Source organism: Triturus cristatus, chromosome 9 (assembly GCF_964204655.1).
Source record: "Triturus cristatus chromosome 9, aTriCri1.1, whole genome shotgun sequence".
Taxonomy (NCBI): domain Eukaryota; kingdom Metazoa; phylum Chordata; class Amphibia; order Caudata; family Salamandridae; genus Triturus; species Triturus cristatus.
In genome coordinates this window covers 1,140,461,417-1,140,483,627 of record NC_140592.1, presented here as the reverse complement: position 1 = coordinate 1,140,483,627, position 22,211 = coordinate 1,140,461,417, and the positions used below count along the sequence as shown (strand labels likewise).

Sequence of the window (22,211 nt, the reverse complement as noted above, 5' to 3'; positions counted from 1 at the left end):
TCCGAGGGATAGGGATCGGGTGGTGGCCTGTCGTATAAGTTATAGGCAAGCTGTCAAGGGGCGAAAGGGACAACTACAACAGAAAGCCTGGGAGGAGATAACGGAGGCAGCAGAGTTAAAGGACTCTACTCCTTTTTGGAGAGTTATTAATAACCCATATTTTAAAGACTCGAATAAACCTGGGTTAAGCCATAATATTCTACCCAATCAATGGCAGCAGCACTTTCAGGGTTTGTACAACCACCCCCATAGAGTAGAACAATCTCAGACCCCAATTCCAGAACAAAGTTCCACCCCATTATATTTTCTTTGGATGAGGTGAGAACAGGAGTTGAGGGTCTCACGAGGAACAAGTCGCCGGGACCAGATGGGATCCCGTCAGACCTCTTCCGATGCAACAGAGGTCCGGGCGCCGCTCCTACCAAGGGTATTAAATGCGGCAGTAACTTCAGTAATGCCAGCATCATGGTCCACTGCCACTATTGTTCCCATTTTCAAGAAAGGAGACAGGGACAGCCCACATTGCTATCGCCTCATATCTCTTATTGATGTGTCTGTGAAGGTTTTGGGCCGGTGGTTTTAAATAGGTGGACGGAATGGGCAGAGGCCAACCAAATTATAACGGATACTCAATATGGGTTCAGAGAGAGTGACAGGACAAATTCAGGGAAATTGTGGTTCAACATGGAAAAATTTCAAGAGGCGATTGATCATGTGCAATATTTTTTATATATATATATATGCAGTTTTTAAAGCTAAGACTTCATCTCAGATGAGTAGCAAGAGGTAACAGCCAACACGTGTTTCACCCCTTTACATGGTCATCCGGCCTGGGGCTTCCTCAGGGCGTTAAGAAAGTCAGTGAAGGACATGGATTTGTCCCAAATGGTCCGGTTCTCAGTAGCGTACTTCTCATAAATAAAGGGCGTAATGCCCGTGAACAGTCTGTCCTAGCAGTCAGCATCTTGGTACTCACCTGAGAGGAAGTCTCAGCTTCAAAAAAATGCATATATATATATATCTATATATAAAAAATATTGCACATGATCAATCGCCTCTTGGAATTTTTCAGTGTTGAACCACAATTTCCCTCAATTTGTCCTGACACTCTCTTGGAACTTTCTTGTGGCCAGTGGGATGGGGGTCCCCCACTGTCAAGGACAAATACTTCAATTGTATTGAACTCAATAATATGGCCAGTAAGGGTGTGGGACCTTTTTTTCCCCCTCTTTCGAACTGAAGTCAATATGGGTTACGACCAGGGAAATCTACCACAGTCCAATGCCTCAATCTTTATCTTATTACTGCAAAATACACACTAGCCAAACCAGGGGCGATGTATTTAGCATTTATGGATCTCACTGCGGCCTTTGACCGAATGAACCGCCGTAAACTATGGACACTCATGGGTGAGCTAGGGGTGCACCCGGCAATAATCAATATTCTAATGTCCCTACACTCTAATACCTTGGCAGTAGTTAGATATACACAGGAGGGGAAGGTTACGGACCATTTTAATTGCTCAAGCGGGGTTATACAAGCAGATACCCCGAGGATAGGTACAAGAGCAGTCCCTGTTCTGCTTTATGTAGACGATGCAGTACTCCTCGCCCGCACCCCAAAGGGTTTGCAGCTTTTAATGGATGGCTTCGTGACCTTCATGAATAATCTGGATTTGTCGACCAATCTAGCAAAGTCATACATTATGGAAACTGGGAAAAAGCCAAGCAAGCCTCATAATTACACAATAGGCACACACATTTTAGGGAAAGTTGCGGCCTTCTCATATTTGGGCATTTTATTTGACGGAAAATTGAACTTTAAATACTTATTAGAGGAGAAGTGTCTCACCCTGATAAGGTCCACAGGATAAATCGCTAATTTTGCTCATAGACAAGGCCGTTGGACCCCAGGAATGATTTTAAAGCTATACAACTCTATCTGGTGCTCTAAAGTTTTATATGGAAGTGAGATCTGGGGATTTATGGAGGTTACCAAGTTACAAACTAAAGAGAGTAAATATTTCAGGCGTATGCTGAAAGTTCCTCATAGCACCCCTGCTGTTCATTGTCCACGAAGAACTGGGGTCTAAATACATTTCTGATATGGAGGTAGTTAAACCCCTATTGTGTTGGGCGAAGATCTGGTCAAACGAAAAGGCTGGTTTTAATAGGCTGGTAATCCAGGACTGTCTCTCTCTTGACCATGCGCTCAAAATTCCGTGTTTAATATATGTAAAGGACACCTTCTCTAGATTAGGGCGTGCAGATTTGTTTACTAACACTGATAAGGTGAGAATCCAGGAAAAGGCACTTATTAAAGATCTGTTCTTTATGTATGTTACGTTGCAACGTGAGGACAGCGAGCTCTATAAGTCCACGGTGAGAGAACATATTTTAGTCAAATCAATCCAGGGCATAGACCATAGTAATCTCTCATAACTAGTGCACATGATAGATTTTTAATTACCCATTTTTGATTACATTTATTTCATCACCTATTGGCTGTACATGCTGGTTTTACATTGAATATAGAACATAGAGGACCCTGTGGCTGTGATAATAGGTCTCCTCAGGATACCCTACACTTGGTCCTACTCTGTCCGCACTATGCATATTCCAGAAAAATGTTCCTGAAGGGCCTTTTAAGAAGGTTTAGATTTAAACAGGCATGTGTTGCCTTGTTGTTTTTAAAACTGTCATCAGATGTTTTTACAGTCCTCTGTGTTTCCAACATTTTAAGATCTGCTTTAAAGTTAAGAACTCTGAGGGGTGCTTGAAGCCCAGAAGAAGTTTTGCTATTTTGCACTAAGAGTACTAACTGAATATTTGATTGTTTTTAATATTCTAAACCTGCACAAAAACTCGTTGGATGCACTTTGATATTAAGCGTCAAGTGGGGGATAATGACAGTATATATACCTGGTCTGCCTCGTGTATGTGTCAGCCTCTATGAAGACTTCCTTTGCCTGATGTTTGTATTTTATAGGATGTGTCTTTTATGGTCATATTTTTATGTGCCGAATAAAGATGTTTCTTGTCAAGGAAGACAATTGAATAAGAAGTAAGCAAATAAGATTAACAAGAAAACCACCCAATGATAAGCAATGAGCTTACACAAAGCCCACTGTAAATATTGGTCAAATACACAGTATGTCTTTTAACAACAAGTGTGACTTAAAAATCACAGTAAGGAGATATTTCATATAGTGTCAAAACAAAATCAACCAAATGGAGGAAATATTTTTAAAATTATATGACATGTGGAAAAGGATGGACTGAGAAACTATAAGTGGAAATAGGATGGACTAAGATACTAAAAACATTGTAACAAAGTCCTTTGAATAAGACACAGGACTTTGTGTGTTTTATGTGAAGCAAGATAATAGCTTCAAAGTGATCCCTCACTTGGCGATACAATAGAAATAATAGTTAATTTGAAGAGGAAGGGACATTTTTCCCAAACAGATAACAAAAAGTGCTATTTGATACAAAGTGACTATTATTAGTTAACATCAATAAGATGATGAGGTCACGTCGGGCATGCAAACTTTGATTTTTCAAATATTGATGTCACATATAGCACTTTGACCAAATTATAATTGGCACAAGTGGATATTTTCACATAGTTATGAATAATGTACAATAAATCGATGTTGGTTTTTTCCATTTGCACTTTAGATTTATTGTATTAAGTTCCTGAAAACATTTTCCTTGAAAAACAAAGAATGGCAGTCCTAAAACGCATAGAGATTACGTTTTCTTTTTATCTTGGGAATTACTTTGGATTTTGTTTTTCACTTCTATTCTATGTTGCAAAACATGGAAACACAATGGTTGCTGTAAAACCTTTGTTACAAAAAGGATTTATTTGGAGAATTGTAATTGAAGTGTCCTCTCACTTAATTTACTTTTGTGAGATTCTCACTAGAAAGTGCAATGAAGCACCACTGAAGATTTACATAGTGGCAATATATATTAAAAGGATTTGAGTTTGGAAACCATTGTCAGTGTCCCCCAAATTAATTTGTCAAAAATTCAGAAAATGACGGACTGGAATAAATGGATTATTTAAAGATTGGAAGTGCACTGATTTTGTCAGAAGTTTGTACTTGGAAATGATTCACTCAGAGGTCACTTCCAATAGCGTCAGTGTGGACCAGCGATCCAATACTCTTTTGCCAAGGCACCTCTTACTTTATCTTCCTGTACGTACTAGCCATTCAATCAAATTTCTGGCATGATGATCAACAAACTCTCTGTATCTAATGGGACCTTGATCAAAATAAACATGCATCACAGCAGAATGCTCAATTTGCTGATCACGACCATGGTATGACCACCTCTGAGCAGTAACTTTCACTTGCCTTCCAGATCTGTTTAATCTTTTTTTATTCTGGAGAGTCCAGGACAAAACCTGAAACCTCCAAGTCTGCTGATGAGGCCAGAGAAGGCAAATAGCATTCTATCTGCACACCATTGTTACTTTCCTCTGTCTGATATGCATCCTGGTCCTCAGCGTCTCGCTCCTTGCGGGTGCAATAAAATCTGTTGTGCTGCAGGAAGTGGAAATATCATCATTTTTAAATTGTGCCCCAAATTCTCTGAGAACCTTCCACATGTGCAAATCTTCACTTCAACAGAGCACGCGCTCTGGAGGAAGACTCCATCTTGTGATGCTGGGTGTGTGACTGACATTTCACAGCATGAAAAGTCAGGGCACACTACCTGGGACACCTAGCAGCATGAACATTTATCACTGCCATGCATGACCGTGCCAGACGCGGTGCAGCATGCGCGTGTTCCACTGCAACACCATCAGCCAGTTTCCGCCTCATGGCTCACAGATCAATAGACTTTCTTCCACCATTGTGAAATGAAGTCTCGCATTAATGCCCTTTGAAGGCTGGAGGCTCTCAAATGGACTTTCATTCCGAGATAGAACTGTCAATAAAAAAAGGCTGCAAAACAACTGTAGAGGAACCGACAGAATCCAGGCAGACCAGCAATGAGAAAGGGAGCCTTTAGGGTCACAGGAAGCAAGTATGGATTCCACAAATGCACAGACAGAGGAGGTGCAGGAGTGTTACTGGAAATCCAGACTGCAAACAATGAAACCGAATGTGTTAGACACTTTTATTTCCTTTTCTTTCATAACCTCACCACCTCCCCTCACCATCTCCAGTCATTTGCTAAGAATTAGGCATCCTATGTGCTGAATGGGTCTAAAATGACTGATTTGGGGTGGGAAAACTAGCTGATTTCAAAATACAGATCTTTGTGAGAACAACGAGGTTACACCGTTTGATTCAGTTTCGACTCAACCCTAAATTCCTAACAAAATAAAGAGGTAGCCATCACTTTGCAGAAAGTTAGCACTGCTTTTTGTATATGATCAGTTTAACAGGCAGGGTGCAGTACAGGAGCATACAAAACTGATTTAAGCCATAAGGTGGTGACATGAAAAGATGAGTTAATTTAATTGGACCGTCGATGTCTTATGCTGCCAATGAAAACCCCACTTGACTTCATGGCTTATAAAAACTGCAAAGTCCCCAGCCCGCATTGGAACCCAAGGCAACCACCGTTGCCATGACCACAGTCACAAATGCAAAATCAAACTTTGGTATTGGCTCCATTCACAAAGCACTGATAACTTCCTCACTCTGCAAAGGAAACAAGTACTCAAAGGAACATGATGATGGTAGGAACCCGAGGCGTTTGATGGTCAAAATCTTAAAGGGATTGAAAATGAAGTGCAAAAATGTACCAGGAGAAATTACAGCCCTATAGTATCTATGGGGTCTACTGTCCGCCTAATAAGTAGTAAAATAATACCTTAATTGGGATTCAGTGGGCCCCTGAGGACCCTGGGCCCTGGTGTCGCTGCACCTGCTGCATTGTTGATAGCTACGCCTCAGGATATGTGGTGAAATGAACTACACAGATTGGGAGAAAATGCCATGCTTCCCGCTAATGGAATGATCACCGCATAATATGCCAGCAGCACTGGCTATAGGTGCCAGTGTAAAGTCAACAATGAGCAGCAATGGGGGTGACATGCCATGTGGTGCTTGGAATGGCCAATATATGTGAAATTTATATAGAAAAAAATCTAGCCATAGAGCAGGGGAGCTGCGCTATACAGGGTCCAAGGCAAGACATGGTGGACACATGACTGGAGGACAAGCTGGTTTATCAGAGCAAACGTGGACTGTCCCTTTGCAAAGATGTAGTGTTCTTTAAAGAGGTGCGTCTTCAGCTCCTTCCTACATTGTAGCAGTGTTGGGCAGTCCTGAGGGATATGGAGATGTCGGGTCAGATCTTGGGAGCACAGATGGAGAAGGCCTGCTGCCTTGTTTATTCTAGTTTGCACTTCTTCAACTTCTTCACCCCCCCCCGTCTGATGGTGTCCTGGTTACAGCTGTGCCGAGTGCCACCAGAGATGATGAGCTTCTCAGCAAGATAGGAAGGGGTGCCAGTAGGGATAGATTTGTAAATGGTGTGGCTGGTTTTGAAGATGGCGTGGTCCAGCAAGGGGAGACAATGGAGTTCCATCAGGGTGGGGGTGATGTGGTCTTAGTTTAGGTATCAAGAAGAACTGATTAGAGTAGACAGATCAAAAAGAACACCCCAAAACTTCCATCGGCATGAGTACTAACGACATTACATGCACCATGGCTGTTTTTCCAAAGTTATTCAACGCAATCACATTCAGTGGAAGCACGCTAGCTAGAATGCCTACTCTGCTCAAAATGGAAGCCAGAACAACTTGCAAGAAATTGTGTGCCCTTGTGTGGTGATTCCACAAAACAACTGTGGCACGGCATTCTCTGTACAGCCGTCCGCCCCCAGGACCATCAGAGTGGCTGCAAGTCTATCTTGTGCAATCAAAGGGCACACATGGTAGATAGGAAAAAACAAAGAGTGGGTATGGGAACCACACTCCGAGAAAAAGAAACTTACTACTACAGGAGGCGGACTACAGAAGCCGATCACCGCTTCATATCTGGGTTGCGGCGTGAACCTTCTAGCCTTCCTAAAATTATGCAAACAGAAACGATAATCGAGGAAGAATAATTACAAAAAAGGCAAGTGAGAGAGAGGGAACAACCAATACAGGACAGTCACTGGTGCATAGAGTATATTGGTGAACGTCCAGCTGTGAAAAGTCCTACAACCAATCCAATCATGTCACCTGCCTCATAGCCACAGAAAAGGTTCAGTGTCTCTGATAAGCCAGTTTCCTTAAGGTGATTGTTAACCTGTCCAACATGGGTGCCAAGATTGTGCTGCTTTTATCCCTCTTTGCACAGTCTTCTGCTCTTCCACAGACGAAGCCTGAAGTGGTGGAACATATATTGGATCTCTCTACAGGATACGTTTATGTCTTTACCCTCCAAGGTCTGCCCAGGCCCCCTCGCTGGGAGATACATATCTGTATAAAGATATAGGTAAGTGTTAGGTTTTATATTTTTCCCTTCATACTACTACTTTGTTAAAGTGGAAATAGGTAGGGACAATTATGTAAGCTTTAACTGCTAAATGTGCTCATGTCTCTATCCCTATTCCTACATCCAGGTGCAGCATTAATTGCTACTGATAGATAAAATTAATTGCCCGATCCTTTCAATCTTGACCCAGAGATGGGTAACCTCAATAGTCATGTATTTCCCCCCCTAAAACACTAGGAGCCTGATGGCTTACATTCATGTTTTACTCTCCTCTTTGTGTGTAGATATGTCATGCACTGTGTGAATAAACTTGTATAATGAGATGACTGCATGATATTTTGAACACTAGCTGCTACAGGTACTTTAGTCGCACCAGCTTACTTATCCTGGCTTATAACTGATGGTATCTCTATGGTTAGAGATCCCACCATTTCAGAGTGTGTAGTGCAGTGCACGGGTTTCATGGTTTAAACTACCCATTTTCTAATACAGACATAATTCCGTTTCCCTGTTTCTTCTCCTTTTTTAGGATTCTTAAAGGAGGTTGTCTTCAGTGTGTAATCAACTCACCCTTTGTAGAAGGGTTGGGTAACCATCTCTTGATCTTGCATGGAATGCGTACGGAAGCATAACTCCTGCTCAGTATAGGTTAGAAGTACAAGGGTCTTAGAGGGCCTGATGATATAATGCACATCTTGTGAAGCAGATGAAACTTCTCAACCCAGAAAAGACCCACTTGCTCAGTAAATGCCTCTATGTGTCATATTATGTGTTTACCCATATTGCAGGGTAGCTCTTATTAAAGAATTGGGTTAGGGTTCACTGGAGATATTTTTAACGTTTGTGTCCTAAGATCCCACCATGAACATAGAGAATATCAAAGTGCTCCCTCCCACAGCAAGGTTGAGCCCCCCTGGAGGTGAGTACTTCACCCGGTGAAGACCCAATGATGAAGCATGCCATAACATTAGGATGTGGGGGAGGGTTCTGTAAGAACACATGTAGTGTGCTTGGAGAGCACTACGGAGCAGGGCATAGGGACTGCTTGTTTTGGGAGACACCCTCCACTTTTGGTTTATGTATGTCAGTTTGAGGAAACTGAGGGTTTTTTCCACATAACTGTTCCCCTCCCCTCTCATTAGTTTTGGTGTCTACATTCTATCCTTCCATAAATATGTTAAGAACACCTGGACATGTGTCTGCATGCTCTCCTTTCAAATATTCTGTAATGCCACCTGGTCGTGTGTTTTTATTCTGTCCTCCCATATACACTGGCATACCAATTGGACACGTTTCTGTGTTTTACTCTTACATAACTACCATCGTGTCACATATACGTGCCTCTGCATTCTATTATTTAATACAGTGTTTCTTAAGGGTTTGACTTCTGTGGACCCCCACTGAAGCATTACTGGAATCCGGAGACCCCCACTGAGTCATTATTAGAAGTCCTGGCCCAAGCAATTTCTATAATTTGAACCTCAAATATAAAAACAAATCTACTCCAAACAAATGCTCAAATATTGAAATATTTTGATTAATCCACAATCGTATTTAGCAAAAGTTTTTACATTTTCAGTTTTGCTTCTTTGTTTGTATATACTTCATTATTTTTACTGTATTAATTTTAATATTATTTAACTTTGTAAAGCAGGTGTGGAGCTCCTTACGATGTGCATATGGCACCAAACGGAAACTGGGCAGTTTATGTAGTCGAAACCCTGATGTTTTGTCTTCAACATGACTGTTAATGGATTCCTCTGGTGTGATGTGTATTCCTCCCAGACAGGGGACAAATGTGCCCTGGGTGTGGGGAAAGGCGTTCCTTGCCTTAGCAGGATGGCCTGGGGGTTGTACTCAGCCCTTCCTGAGCTTCAAAGGGTAGTCTCAGGGCTGTGCCCCCTTCCTAACTTCTGTAGCTGCCTGGCCTCTCACTGGTGAATGCAGCGCGCTCCTAGGCCTGCCTGCCTTTTGTTACCCTAGATGGATTGGAGCAAAACCCAGGGGAAGAGGATGAACTGACCACAACCGGTTTATGGCTAGATAAAGAGAGTGACCCCCAAACACAGGCTGGCACTGGGTATAAAAGTGGCACCCTCAGAACCTCTCATCACAACACTCCTGAACCGGTGAAGATTCAGACAAAGGACTGTCCTTGTTTCTTAAGAAGGAAGCCTCAACCTGCTTGCCTTGAACCCAGGTTTCCAGAAGTGACTCCTGGGGCAGTTGGCTGACCTTCTGTTTGGGCTACAAGGGCATAACAAGCATCCAGAGGCCTTCTCTGCAACTGCCCAGCTTACCAGCACCAACGGGACCTACCTGGGCCCTGCTGCTGATCTCTGCCTTAGTGAGTCCTGATACCCAAGAGGTAACTTCCCAGGTACTAGACCCTAGCCTAGTGTCAAATGTACTCCTACAGCCTGCAAACTGCAATAACTGGACTCCAGGTGAAAATCCAGAAGGTTCTGGGCTCTTTCAGTGAGCAACGACCGCCCACGTCTCCCGCAAACATGAAGCTCCTGCTCTTGAGATCAGCAACGATCACCCATGTCTCTCGCCAACGTGAATGTCCCACTGACAACCTGTCCTTCATGCTAACAGCGATCTTTACAAAGTCAAACTGGTGACCAACTCTTTGTGTCGACAACAACCTCCTCAGGGCCGGCTCTAGGGCGGTGCGACCAGTGCCACAGCACCGGGTGCTGGCTTCCTGGGGGGACAGTGTTTGCAACTTTATTATGTTTTTAAAGCACCTGCTGCAGCGTTCCTTTCCTCCGGCAATTACCAGGCCTCACAAAATTGTCAAGTTAACTCCTGTGATTAATGTTCTTCCTGGAGAGAGATCAGAGTTTTGTATAGTTAAGGTTCTGACTTATGTGAAGTTAGTGCAGAGGGTTAATATGCCTACTGCAAAGAACGTGTAATAAGTATATCACAGAGTTCATATAATGTAAACAGATCAGCAGGTTACTGCTTTTAAAAGAGACATCCTTTTGTTACTTGCAATTTATAACTTAAAGTCCTAATATTCAACAGTGAGCTATTAACTTTCATCATAGAAATGCCTACACACTGCAAAGCATACATTAGAACATTGATTAATGTTGTAAAAAGGGTTAAATTGGCTAGAAATCTATTCTTATTATTAAAGAAAACTCCCAACTATGCTGTTTCTTTTTCGACTCGGAGTTTGTGCTTTTCCGACCAAGCACTCTTAAACTATACTGCCTACCAGTATGAATGACATGTAACTCCTACACTTTTAGGCCATTGGCTTATGCAACATTTCCTATACGCTGATTTACACACGTATGATTGATTGTCTGTGTAATGTGTGTGATTTGCAAAGTGCTCTGTCACCCTACACTTTTATGAGTGGCGCTATATAACTAATTCAATGCATCTGAGAGAGGGTGGTTATGGAGACTTGGTCATTGTTAAAGGGTGCTAGTGAGAGAATCTGTGGTGCAGGTGGTCATTAGGGGCGCCAACAAACATTGTCGCACTGGGCGCCACTAGCGCTAAAGCCGGCCCTGAACCTCCTCATGGTCCCCGCCAGCGCGAAGCTCCGAATGAGGCTTCTTGCATGGAATTGCACCGAGTTCGAAGATACATTTTCAACAGGGATGAACCTGGTGCCTCTATTTGACCGATGCTCCATCGCACTCGGTCAAGCATGACCAGATAACCATGACTGGGACTTTGTGCTTTTTGGTGCTATTTTTACTTGAAACTTTAAAAATTCATAACTCTAGTTCTATTCATTGATTTTTTTTGTTATGGGGTAATTTTATTTATTGCAATGTAATTTTTTTTTTTTATTGTGTCAGGATTTTTCTTTTGTTGTGTTTTCATTTTATTACTGTTTGAGTACTGCATAAATACTTTGCACATTCCCTCTAAGTTAAGCCTGCTATTTGTTTTTGTGATAAAATACCAAATGGTTAAACACAGGTGTATTTAGTAACTTTTGCAGCCTGACAAGGATTGTGTGTAATTCTTCAGTGGGGCTTTCACCCCTCTCAGCTTATAACCCTGTTTCTTACAGTTTATGTGAAATTTCCAACATTATTCAATTTTTCCACTTCGCGTAATTATGTGCCACTTGTTTTAAAAATATATATATATATATCTCAAGAGCACAGGAACAACAAAACAAGAGTACAGCAGTGTTTTTGGTTTTTTGCACTATTTTTTTTTAGCATGAATGCTGTTGTTTGTGGTGCTTGTGCGTTTTTTGCACTGTTGTTTTTTAGCTGAATATGTCATTCCATAACAAATTGGTGCAAGGACACATTTTGAGTTAAAATATAGACCGAAATGATGGATTTTCATTTTGAGTAATTACACATAATTTTGCAGCAATTGAGTGTAATTCCATGAAAGCAAATTATGCAAATTTCCCACACCCCTAGTTTACATTAGGCATACCTGTCCCACCTTGTTAGTCTCAGATGGTTTTTGTTCTAGTATAGAAAAGCAAAGAAGGTTTAAAATCTCATCAAGATCCAACACTAAAAGCTCCATAGTTCTAAATGATTCTAGAAAATGTAGAACTTTGTGAATAATATTGGTTTATACACATGTGATGGTGATCTTTTCTCATAATGAATTAACCCAACAACTGGGCATTAGTAGTTGCTTGCACCCATTACTTGGACTCGGGCAGAGAGGTTAGCTCATATTTCCCATGTATTATTTGTTCCTTTATCTCACACAACTTTGTATTTCAGGCCAAAGGATCGATCACTGTCCTTTTGACCTTTTTGAAAATGGCTTAATTGTAAACTCTTGTAAGTTTCATCTAGATGAAAACCCTACAAATGATCATATGTTATTTTTGAAAAGGTCATATGAAGTGTCCATTCACCTAAAATCTCAATGGAATCTAGCAAATTAACTGAAATATTTCTTAGAGTTAAAGTTAACTTAGTTATGAGGTGTTTGGTATTTAGAAAATATTTATTAATTATAGGGACACTCCTTGAATATACTTTATATTGGCTGTGACAAATGCAAATAATATGCCTCAGAGCCACTATTGTGATGAGGTGGATTTTGAAATTATCTTGCCGGGATAATTTTACACCCAGTCCATGGCAAACTCGCTTGTAGAGGTGAAACCCTTCATTCCTTCAAACTCTCATAAATACTCTTAAGATGAGTGTTTCATCACTGAACACATGACAACTGTTTCTGATCCATCCTTTAATGTATTTTGTTTTCCCAGTCTATGTAATTCTTTCCGTATGCTTGCTAATTATCCGAATCTCATTACTCACTTTGTAATTTGTAGATTGTACTTGCAGTCTCCTTCTTGGCCTCTTCTCCCATCATATTAGTCTAAAACACTTCAAGTCTATTCTGTCATTCACGCTTTGGGGTTGTACTGTCTCTAATTTCTGAATTTAATATGATTCATGTTGTGACAGTAATTTTCCCCAGTCAGCTCCACTGAGAAAATTTTCATAACTTCTAGTATCTGAAAATATGGCTAACTGATTTCATATCCAAGTTTCAGAAAATGTTCTGCTCCTGATGCAATAGCGTTTTAGCCTGGATCCAACTTATTTTCCGCATGCTAAGTTTTGTGCAGCCCTTCTTCTCTTGCACTACACCAAAGTGATTTGTGTATAATATGTTACTGTCTGCAGAGATATATTAACTGTAAAATGTAGATGTTATTTATTTGGATAGCAAGACTTTATTTGGACAATCCTGGCTACCATACATGTATGTAAAGAACACATGAGCATTGGGGTGCATATGATAAACTGTTTGCTTCAAAACCTTCTCCAGAAATGGTTTCCACTGTCATCTCATCAGTGAGCTCATTGATGCCATCATTTGTGACATCATATGCAATGTCATTGATTGTGTTTTTGGTGACGATCCCGCCACCATGCTGTTCAAGGGATTCCCCCAGCCTACCTTTAGCCCCCTGGGGATCATGGGAATCCCCTACCCTCACCTCACTCCCCCAAAAAAGTGTGAAAACATATTGAGGAACAAAATATTGAACAGGTACGTGCACAGGGTTAGTAAGGATTTACTATTATTAACACCTCAACTATGTCCCTTGAAGATATAGATGTCATCATGGTACATATATGTGGATTTAGGTACGTAAAATATATACAAACTTATGTTTCGATATTTTGTCCTTGGATAGTCTGGTCGTTATATTGTGACCATTTCATATTTTTATCATATTCCCCACCTACTCCGACCTTGGCCCTGGCACATCTGGCGGGGCCAATGAATTCCCTGTCCACCTGGGGAGCGCCCCTGAAGACGATGGATACCCCTCAAGTAAATGACAGGGCCATGGGTTACTCGTAGGAGTAAAAAGTGAGATCTACAGTCCATAACCTTGGATGTTAACATGAGCATGTCTAATGCTAAACTTTGAGTCTAATTATGAGTATGAAACATGTTGGAATGACATTGATCGCTTGGTTTACAAGTATGCCCTCCTTGTCGTCTCTCGGTGGAAAGGAACACTGGTAAACATTTACGCACTGGAATAAAGGGTAGGGAAGGAGCCCACATTTGGACACTTTTTGCAGGCAATCCACCGTCTGTCCTAACGGTGTGGTACCAGAGTATCATAGCCAGACTATTGTCTAGCATAAATATAGGGTCCCAAATACTGTCTACGAAAATATTGCCCCACTGGAGTTAATAGTAGAAAATCTACACCAAATGGGACAAATGTAAGATGATATTGAGGACATCTGTTTGTTGGAAGATATTTCTATATATGATATTCTGAACCGAACCAGGGTACAGTGTGTTTTCTGCAATGTAGACTTAGAGGGTGTGTTAAGAGAACCCTGGCATCGGAAAGCAAACCAGGCCTGAAAACAGTGCTGTGCCAAACAGATGCTAGTGTGCCATGCATCCTGAACTTGGGGCTGGCTGTTGGCTGTCATCACACTTCATGCCACTGTAGACATGGTACTACCACTCACTGCCTCTCTTGCACTTTCATGGTCTGTTGCCTGATGCTTTGGGACACAATTATTTATTTAGATTATTTACAGTTTTTATAAAGCGCCTAATGTCGCTTTTTCAGTCGCCTCAAAGCGCTAGATTGCTGATAGATGTTGGCAGTGAGAATGTTAAACGTGTTTAGCAGTTTACATCTGAATTTCGCGATTGTGTTCCTTTTTTAGCACAATTTCAATATTAAGCAGCGCACTCTTTTGCTAATACTCAGAAGCACAGTTCAGCACTGGGCCCAGAGTTTGCGCTGCGGGTCTCCTGGGTTGTTCACGGGTGTAGAACCCTGAACCCCTCATGGAGGGCCCTTTAAAATGCACGCTTCATCGTGCAGCGCTTCCAGTTTCATGATTTATTAATTGCATCGCTTGCAAAAGGGTGATTCATGCAGTCAGCATGAATGAAATAAAATATGTATAAGCCGTGAGCTGATGTATTGGACGCATGTCAGGATTACAAGAAGAGTGGAGGGCAGAGACTGCTGCCAACATACCTAATGACGTACAATGGAAGCGCCTATGTCATCAAGAAGCAACGAGGCTCAGGCGCACACCAAGCACACACACGGGCACGAACACACGGGAATATGGAAACCGATAAGCAACTGACACAAACACGCACAGGCATACACAAACACACACGGGCATTCGCGGAAACCAATACGCATCAGACACAAACAGACAGACAGAAATACACACACTAAACAGAAATAGAACTAAGTAAACTCACATATTAAAGACAAAACACATCCCAAAGCTGGGAAGACGTTAAACAACACACCAATCAAGTGCAGACAATCAACATGTGTACATAGCGAAGACAACAAAACACAGACAGTGATACAGAATGAAGTCAAGGTAACTGGAGGAAATACATTCAATAACATGAACATACTTAATAAAAAAAAAAAACATGACGCGCGCACAATGTAGACAAGAAACAGCCCAGAAAATTAAATAGATAGCACATAGACACACAGAACTAATACAGCAAACAAGACCTACACAAATCAAATAAAATAAAAGGCACACACAGAGGAGACCATACCCGAAATAAACACAGACAGACTGAGCGTGTACAACAAACAAGACATACGCTCAAACAAAAGACATTTAGCAGACACGCACACCCACACATGCGCTGAAGACAACAAACAGAACAGTGTGACGATAAACCACACTCACATAACTACACATATATACGTGAAGGGAATACAACAAACAGACACACATAATGCAGTCAATAAACAACGGTCATTGGACATATACACGTGCACGCCCGCCCAGCCTCGAGCACGTGAACTGCAGCACCGAGTTTATATGTTATACTGAAATGGGGAATGCGTGCTGCAATGCCCCCTCCCCTACTGGGGCAGTCCTGCTGCAGGGAACCCCCTGCCTCCAGTGCTGCACACGGACGCCCAGGCTCGTGCACATGGACTGCAGCACCGGGATTATATATTATACTGAAATGGGGAATGCTTGTTGCAATGCCCCTCCCTCCCCCCTCGGGTCCCCTGTTGGGGCAGTGCTACTGCAGGGAACCCCCTGACTCCAGTGCTGCAGACAGGCGACCAGCCTCGTGCACATGAAATGCAGCACCGGCCGGGGGTATATAATATATTGAAGTGGGAAATTCTTGTTGCAATGCCCCCTCAGGTGCCCTGCTGCAGGCAGACGCCCAGCCGCGTGCACATGGACTGCAGCACTGGGTACTTGTTGGAATACCCCCTCCCTGCCGCTCTCAGGTCCCCTGCTTTGGCCATCCTTCTGCGGGCACCCCCCTGGCGCTAATAATACAAACAGACATCCAGCCTAATGCACATGAACTGCAGCACTGGGTCTTGCGAGATTCCCTCTCCGTGGCCCCAACCCCCAACTCCCCTGCTGTCTCCATGTCCCCAACCCCCCACCACCAGGTCCCCTGCTGATCAGTCCTGCTGCAGGAAACCCCCTGCCTCCAGTGCTGCACGCGGACGCCACGCCTGCCTCGTGCATATGGACTGCGGCACAAGGTGCTTGCAGGAATCCCCCCTCCCTGCCCCCCTCAGGTCTCCAGCTTGGGCGGCCCGGCTGCCCGAAACCCCTGAGTCCAGTGCTGCAGACAGACGCCCATCCTCGTGCACATGAACGGCAGCACTGGGTGCTTGTTGGAATACCCCCCTGCCTCCTTATGCCCTTAACATGGACACTCCTGCGGCGGGGAACCCTGTCTCTAGTGGTGCACACACACGCCCGGCCTCCTACACGTGAACTGCATCCCCGGGTGTCCATATTATACTACACTGGGTCTTGTTGGAATGCCCCCCTCCCCCTTCCCCCCCAGGTCCCCAGCTTGGACGCTCCTGCTGCGGGGAACCCCCTGACTCCAGTGCTGCAGGCGGCTGCCTGCGGCTGGCAGAGGCAATCCCCGGCTCCGTTTATACGCTTGTTTATACGGTGGTGGGAGGAGTTACCGCAGCCCACAGGACAGGCTGCTGTCATCGGCGGTGTTTCCCAGCTAGAGGGCGATCACGGCGCTGGAACGTCCCTTCTGGGCCCCGGCAAACCGGAGCGCCCTGCAGGGGTGGCGCCATGTCCCAGACCACGCGAAATTCAGTACCTTGGAGAGGTACAGTCTGTACACAGACACTCGCTTCTCCTCGGCTACGAGAAGAGGGCGTCCCTTCAGAGGTGCGCTGGTATCGTGGACTGGAGGTCTCGTTAACCAACCACGCTCCTTCAAGGGAATACAGTCGACACCTCACCATCCATTGATGTGTTCACTAAGGCCTGAGAGGTTCTACCCGCATACCGCCCTGGCCACCAGTGCCTTCGAGAGGTGCCTTACTGCGCATACAATGACTTAACCTGACTTCTCCCCCTTTGGGTAGTTCAGGCCTTCAACTTGATGTACTCACCAGTACCCGTAAACATTCTCCCCACAGACCACCTTGCTCATCGGCTCCTAAGAACCAGCCACCTCCTTCCCCAGACCCCCCACTCCCTTTAAGGGTTGCTCTTCCATATGCCTTCGCCGCTTCCAAAGTTCAGCACGTTGGAGAGCTCATCTGTGATCTGCCGTCAGTACTTAGAAGTTCTTATCACAGACCACGCTGCGCCTCGGTGCCTTGGAAAAGTACCGCTTCCACGCTCCCTATATAGGTTTAGCCCTTCCAAGTATCGCTTCATAAGTCCTTGGGATGTTGACCCACAGATCAGCCTGTCGAGGCACAGAACATCTGCTCTCCCGGACTGTAGCCTCTTGGTTAGCTAACGCCTTGTGCGCATCTGTTCCTCAGCACGTGGAAGGCGCCACCTCACAGACCATCTGACATTCAGCACCTTGGACAGGAGCCACGCTTCAACACACCACAAGTGCCTAGAGTTCAGCCTACGGAGAATTCAGCCCTTTAACTGATGCACCCGTCAGTCCTTGAAAGAAGGTCTCCACAGACCACCATGCACATGGCCCCTATCCCCGCTCACGCTCCCTATCAGTAACTTGGGGGTATTCTGCTTCCACACACCATCGCCTCTGTCAGAATTCAATCCGTTGTAGAGAGCAGTCCTCCCACTGATCCTGTCATCAGTGCACGTGTGGTCCTTTCCACATACCACCTTCCTTACAAGTCTCTCGGAGAGGTACCACTTCCACATACCGTTGCTTCTTCCGGACTCTTGCCCGTTGAAGGCACAGGCTTCCAATGATCATATACTTCAGCACCTGGGAGGCTGTCCATACAGACCACCCTGCCGAACAGGGCCTTAGACAGTGTCTCTTTATGTACACACCATGTTTCCCAAACTGTAGCCTCGTGGAGCGCCCACCCTTGCACTGGTCTCTTTTCCTAGAAGGCCCCATGTCCCAGACCACGCGAAATTCAGTACCTTGGAGAGGTACAGTCTGTACACAGACACTCGCTTCTCCTCGGCTACGAGAAGAGGGCGTCCCTTCTACTGGATAGTAGTCAATCACCGGGAAGGTTCTCCCCACAGACCACCATGACCCTCAGTGTATAGACAAGATGCCCAATCCTTTGCCCAGACCACCCTTCCTATCAGTAGCTGTGCGGTTTACCGTTTCCACATACCATCGCCAAGTCCAGCAGACTACACTCTGGAGAGTTCAAAACTTCAATGGTCTATTTATCAGTCCCCGCAGGCCCACCCTGCCCATCAGCACCTAGGCACAATGCCCAAACCATGCACGGACCACCTTTCCTTACCGTTTTCACATCCCATCGCTAAATCCTGCAGTGCTTGAAATGGAAAAATAAAAGTGCATGTACTCTGCAGCTCATTACCAGCTGGTTTCTGAAAAGTGCCCGTAGTCTCCTATTAAAACTATGATGTTTTTCTTGAGAAGTGCCGGTACTCTCACTCTCAAAATGAAAAGGTGCTGGCACTCAGTGCCTGCCCATTTAAAGCACTGAAGTTCAGACTACAGCCTACGGAGAGCTCAGTCCTTCCACTAATCTGCTTACCAGTGCCTGGGGGGTTGTCCTCACATACCACCCTGCCCATCAGTTCCTTGGACAGGTGCCTTACTGGCAAACACCCGTCTTTCCTTGACTTCAGTTCTTCCAAGAGCTCATCCTTTCCACTGACCCAGTCAACAGTCCCCGGGAAGTTCTCTTGCAAAGACCACCCTGCCCTCAGCACCCGGAGTAGGTCTCCTCACCCACAGACCCCCTGCTATCCAGCACCCTCGGTCTTCCTTCTTTAGTGGCACTACCCTCAACCATACCCTCTCCTGCCCAGGCTCAGCCTCTGCAGGTCTGTTGTTTATCGTCTCCCCCTGAGCCCTACCTGCCCTTCAGCGCCAAGGAGAGCCACTAGCCCTGCGCCCCCTGCACGCCGAGCACCGACGCCGCTGCTGCATTCCTCAGCACCCTACCTCATCCCGGGAAGGAGCCGGCTGCAGCCCATGTCCTGGGGTGCCCCGTCCACCCTATGTGCTCAGCCTGCATTGCCTGCCCTGTGCGCGCTGTGCATATTCATGTTTTTGTTTATGTCTATAGCTCCTTGTGTTTACGGCTCCCTTTCCCAGCGCACAGACGCCTGCAGACACAGATTACTGCATGACCTCACGGGCAATGCAAACATCTGCAGCACGCCCGGACAGTTTCCTCACTGGAAGAGCCTCCGAGATGTAAATGTTCTGTACATCCACCCACACGCACAGGCAGCGCGTGCCCTTCGGCGCTCGCCGCTCACCTCTTCCCTCACGTCTGCAGAGGCGCTCGCCTCCCCATCTGGGCTGTCTGCAGAGGTCTCGGCGGCTGCCTGGTCTTCCACCTCCGGAGACATCCTGTGCCATCACACTGGAGCGCACCGCCGCATCAGCACTGCTCCCGGCGCAAACTTCCTTCCCGGTGCCAGGGCGCTGGCATCCGAGGGGGATCCCCGATACTGCAGGCTGCTGGCCCCCAAAGCTCGAGGCGCTTTCTGCAGGATTCCCATCCCCTCCTCCTTCTTCCTCCAGAGAGGTCTCGGGGCTGGAGAGCAACCCTCACCCCCTCCGAGCTGTCTGCGTGTGGTCAGCTTATCCACCAGCACAGAAGCTGCCCCAGGAAACCAATGTCTAAGCGGGCAGTGCCAGCGTGCCAATCACTTCACGAATCCAGCGTGGTGGCGAACTTTAAGGAAGAGGGGGCAGGAGCAGGCGGCGGCAGGGACCGGCTTTCAGCCGGAGAGCCTGCTGAATGTTGCATTTCCATCAGCGTGCAGTCAGCCTCGGCGGCTGCAGCCCCCTCCGGGGCACCCCCTGCCTTGCGCGCCGCTCTGCAGTGCAGCTGCATCTCACAGCCCTTGGCTGAGCAGCGCAGGGGTAGCCGCCTGCTTCTCTGCTGATAAGAGGGCTATCCCCCAGGTGCCCCAGCCTTTCTGGCATGGCAGTCCACAGAACTGCAGTACTTCTTGAAAGCTGGACCCGGGGGCAGCCCCACAGCTGTTTGATATGCAAGTCGTGTATGCAACATGGAAGGGCAAAACAAGACGCAGCCCCAAACAAGACGCGCAAGAGTAATAATGTACACATGGGGTCAAAATTGCGACATGTCTGCAGGACACCTATTTCCAGCCCAGGGCTTTCCATCTGCACGTCGAGTCAGGTGTATTAATTCTATGATTCGGTGCAATGATGCATCAGATTGTTTACATTTAATCCACGGGACTGGGAACATGGTGTGAGGCGGCAGCCCTAAACCTGGGCCTGCCTGTAGTTTTAGCATCTTTCGGATGAGAGTGTGTTTGTTTTAGAGAACAAACGGCGCGGAGCGTGGCAGTAAGATTCGGCGGGAAGGTGTGAGTTTTAGATTTTCCAAGAGTTACGCTGGGATATAATGTTAACATACACGACACGCAGGGCGCATGACAGGGGCTTTAAGGGGCGGTGGAAAGGGAGAGGAATGCAAATATGGTTGCGGTATTAAGTGAGGAAAATCATAATATTTTGTAAACTAATCTAATTTTTGAAGAATTTCAAAACAGAGAGAGTGCATGTGTGCGTTTTTGTCTCTTTGTATGTCAAACTTTCTTGTGAAATCCGACGGATACCCCCATACCCAACTGAAAGCACCTGTACCCAATTATTTACCTGAAAATTCATTTATTAGGGCGGTGTAGCACCTCAAACACCCCTATGAATCTACGCCACTGCATATATATATATTTTTAAAACGTCAACAGCTCATACTGTCAAGAGAGTTTCCATGAGAGCCAGCCTTAACACAACAGAAGGCTACCATAGCAGCCAAGGGGCTCGGTGACATGCACAACTGCGGGAGCCAAACTATGCAGCTTGGTATTTTTGAGCCCAGAGTTCTGGAGTAGCGTGCTACTCACCCTGAAAGCGCTTCAACACCCCATCAGGAGTAGCAAGCTCTATATAAATGCAAACCTTTTTCCCCTCTTCTATCCCTCCGCTATCCTTCTCAATCCAAATAACTGACTAATATCCACCACTCAAGTAACTTTCATATTTCACTATACTAATTCACCATTAATCCTTTATGGGTTCTAAGTAGCGTGCTGCTCGCCAACAAAAGCACTTCAACACCCCATCAGGGGTAACAAGCTCTATATAAATGCAAACCTTTTTCCCCTCTTCTATCCCTCCGCTAACCTTCTGAATCCAAAAAATAACTGACTAACATATCCACCACTCAAATTACTTTCATTTTTCACTGTACTACTTCAACACTAATCCTTGTTGGGTTCCGGAGTAGCGTGCTACTCACCGAGAAAGCGCTTTGACACCTTTTCCGGTGAAGTAAGCACTATATAAATGCAATTACAAAACAATACAATACTTACTCTTTTAAAAGTGAAACTACAAGTCCCAGAAGGTAATGTGCTTTTGGCTGAAAAGGGGAGGGCTGCTAAAGGGTGGGGTGGCATGGTGAGCAAAAGATTGATGGATTTAACCCAGATCTCTTGACTGGGGGTGAATGTTTTGATTTGTTCTGCATTCCGTCCATCAATTGTGTGTCGTCTGCTAAAGGTGTCACACAAGAAATGCAGGACTTGGGAGGTACACGAACCATAGCCCCCTGGGTGCCATGTGTGAAGATGCAACAACATCTCTAGCACAAAACACCCTGGGGCTGTGTCACAACTGTTTTTCAGGAGTATGCCAGACGTACACCTATGAAAAGTTATACTATAGACATACACACGTTGAGGGTGATTCACAAATGTGTCAAATATTTGCAGAACTTAATGTAAAAAAATGTAAATCCAGTATTTGTAAAGCGCACAGCTACCCGTAG

At 45.1% G+C, this 22,211-nt stretch overlaps 1 protein-coding gene across 1 annotated transcript in view; it reads right to left on the bottom strand.

Annotated features, from left to right (window-relative positions):
* Positions 1-20,007, bottom strand: part of LOC146799508 (transmembrane protein 151B-like) — a 210,432-nt gene extending 190,425 nt beyond the window's left edge. Inside the window, exon 1 of the mRNA XM_085628077.1 lies at positions 19,657-20,007. Within this exon, the coding sequence (XP_085484203.1) occupies positions 19,657-19,749 (93 nt within the window). The 5' untranslated portion in view covers positions 19,750-20,007. The remainder of the gene's footprint in view (positions 1-19,656) is intronic.
* Positions 20,008-22,211: the final 2,204 nt, after the last annotated feature.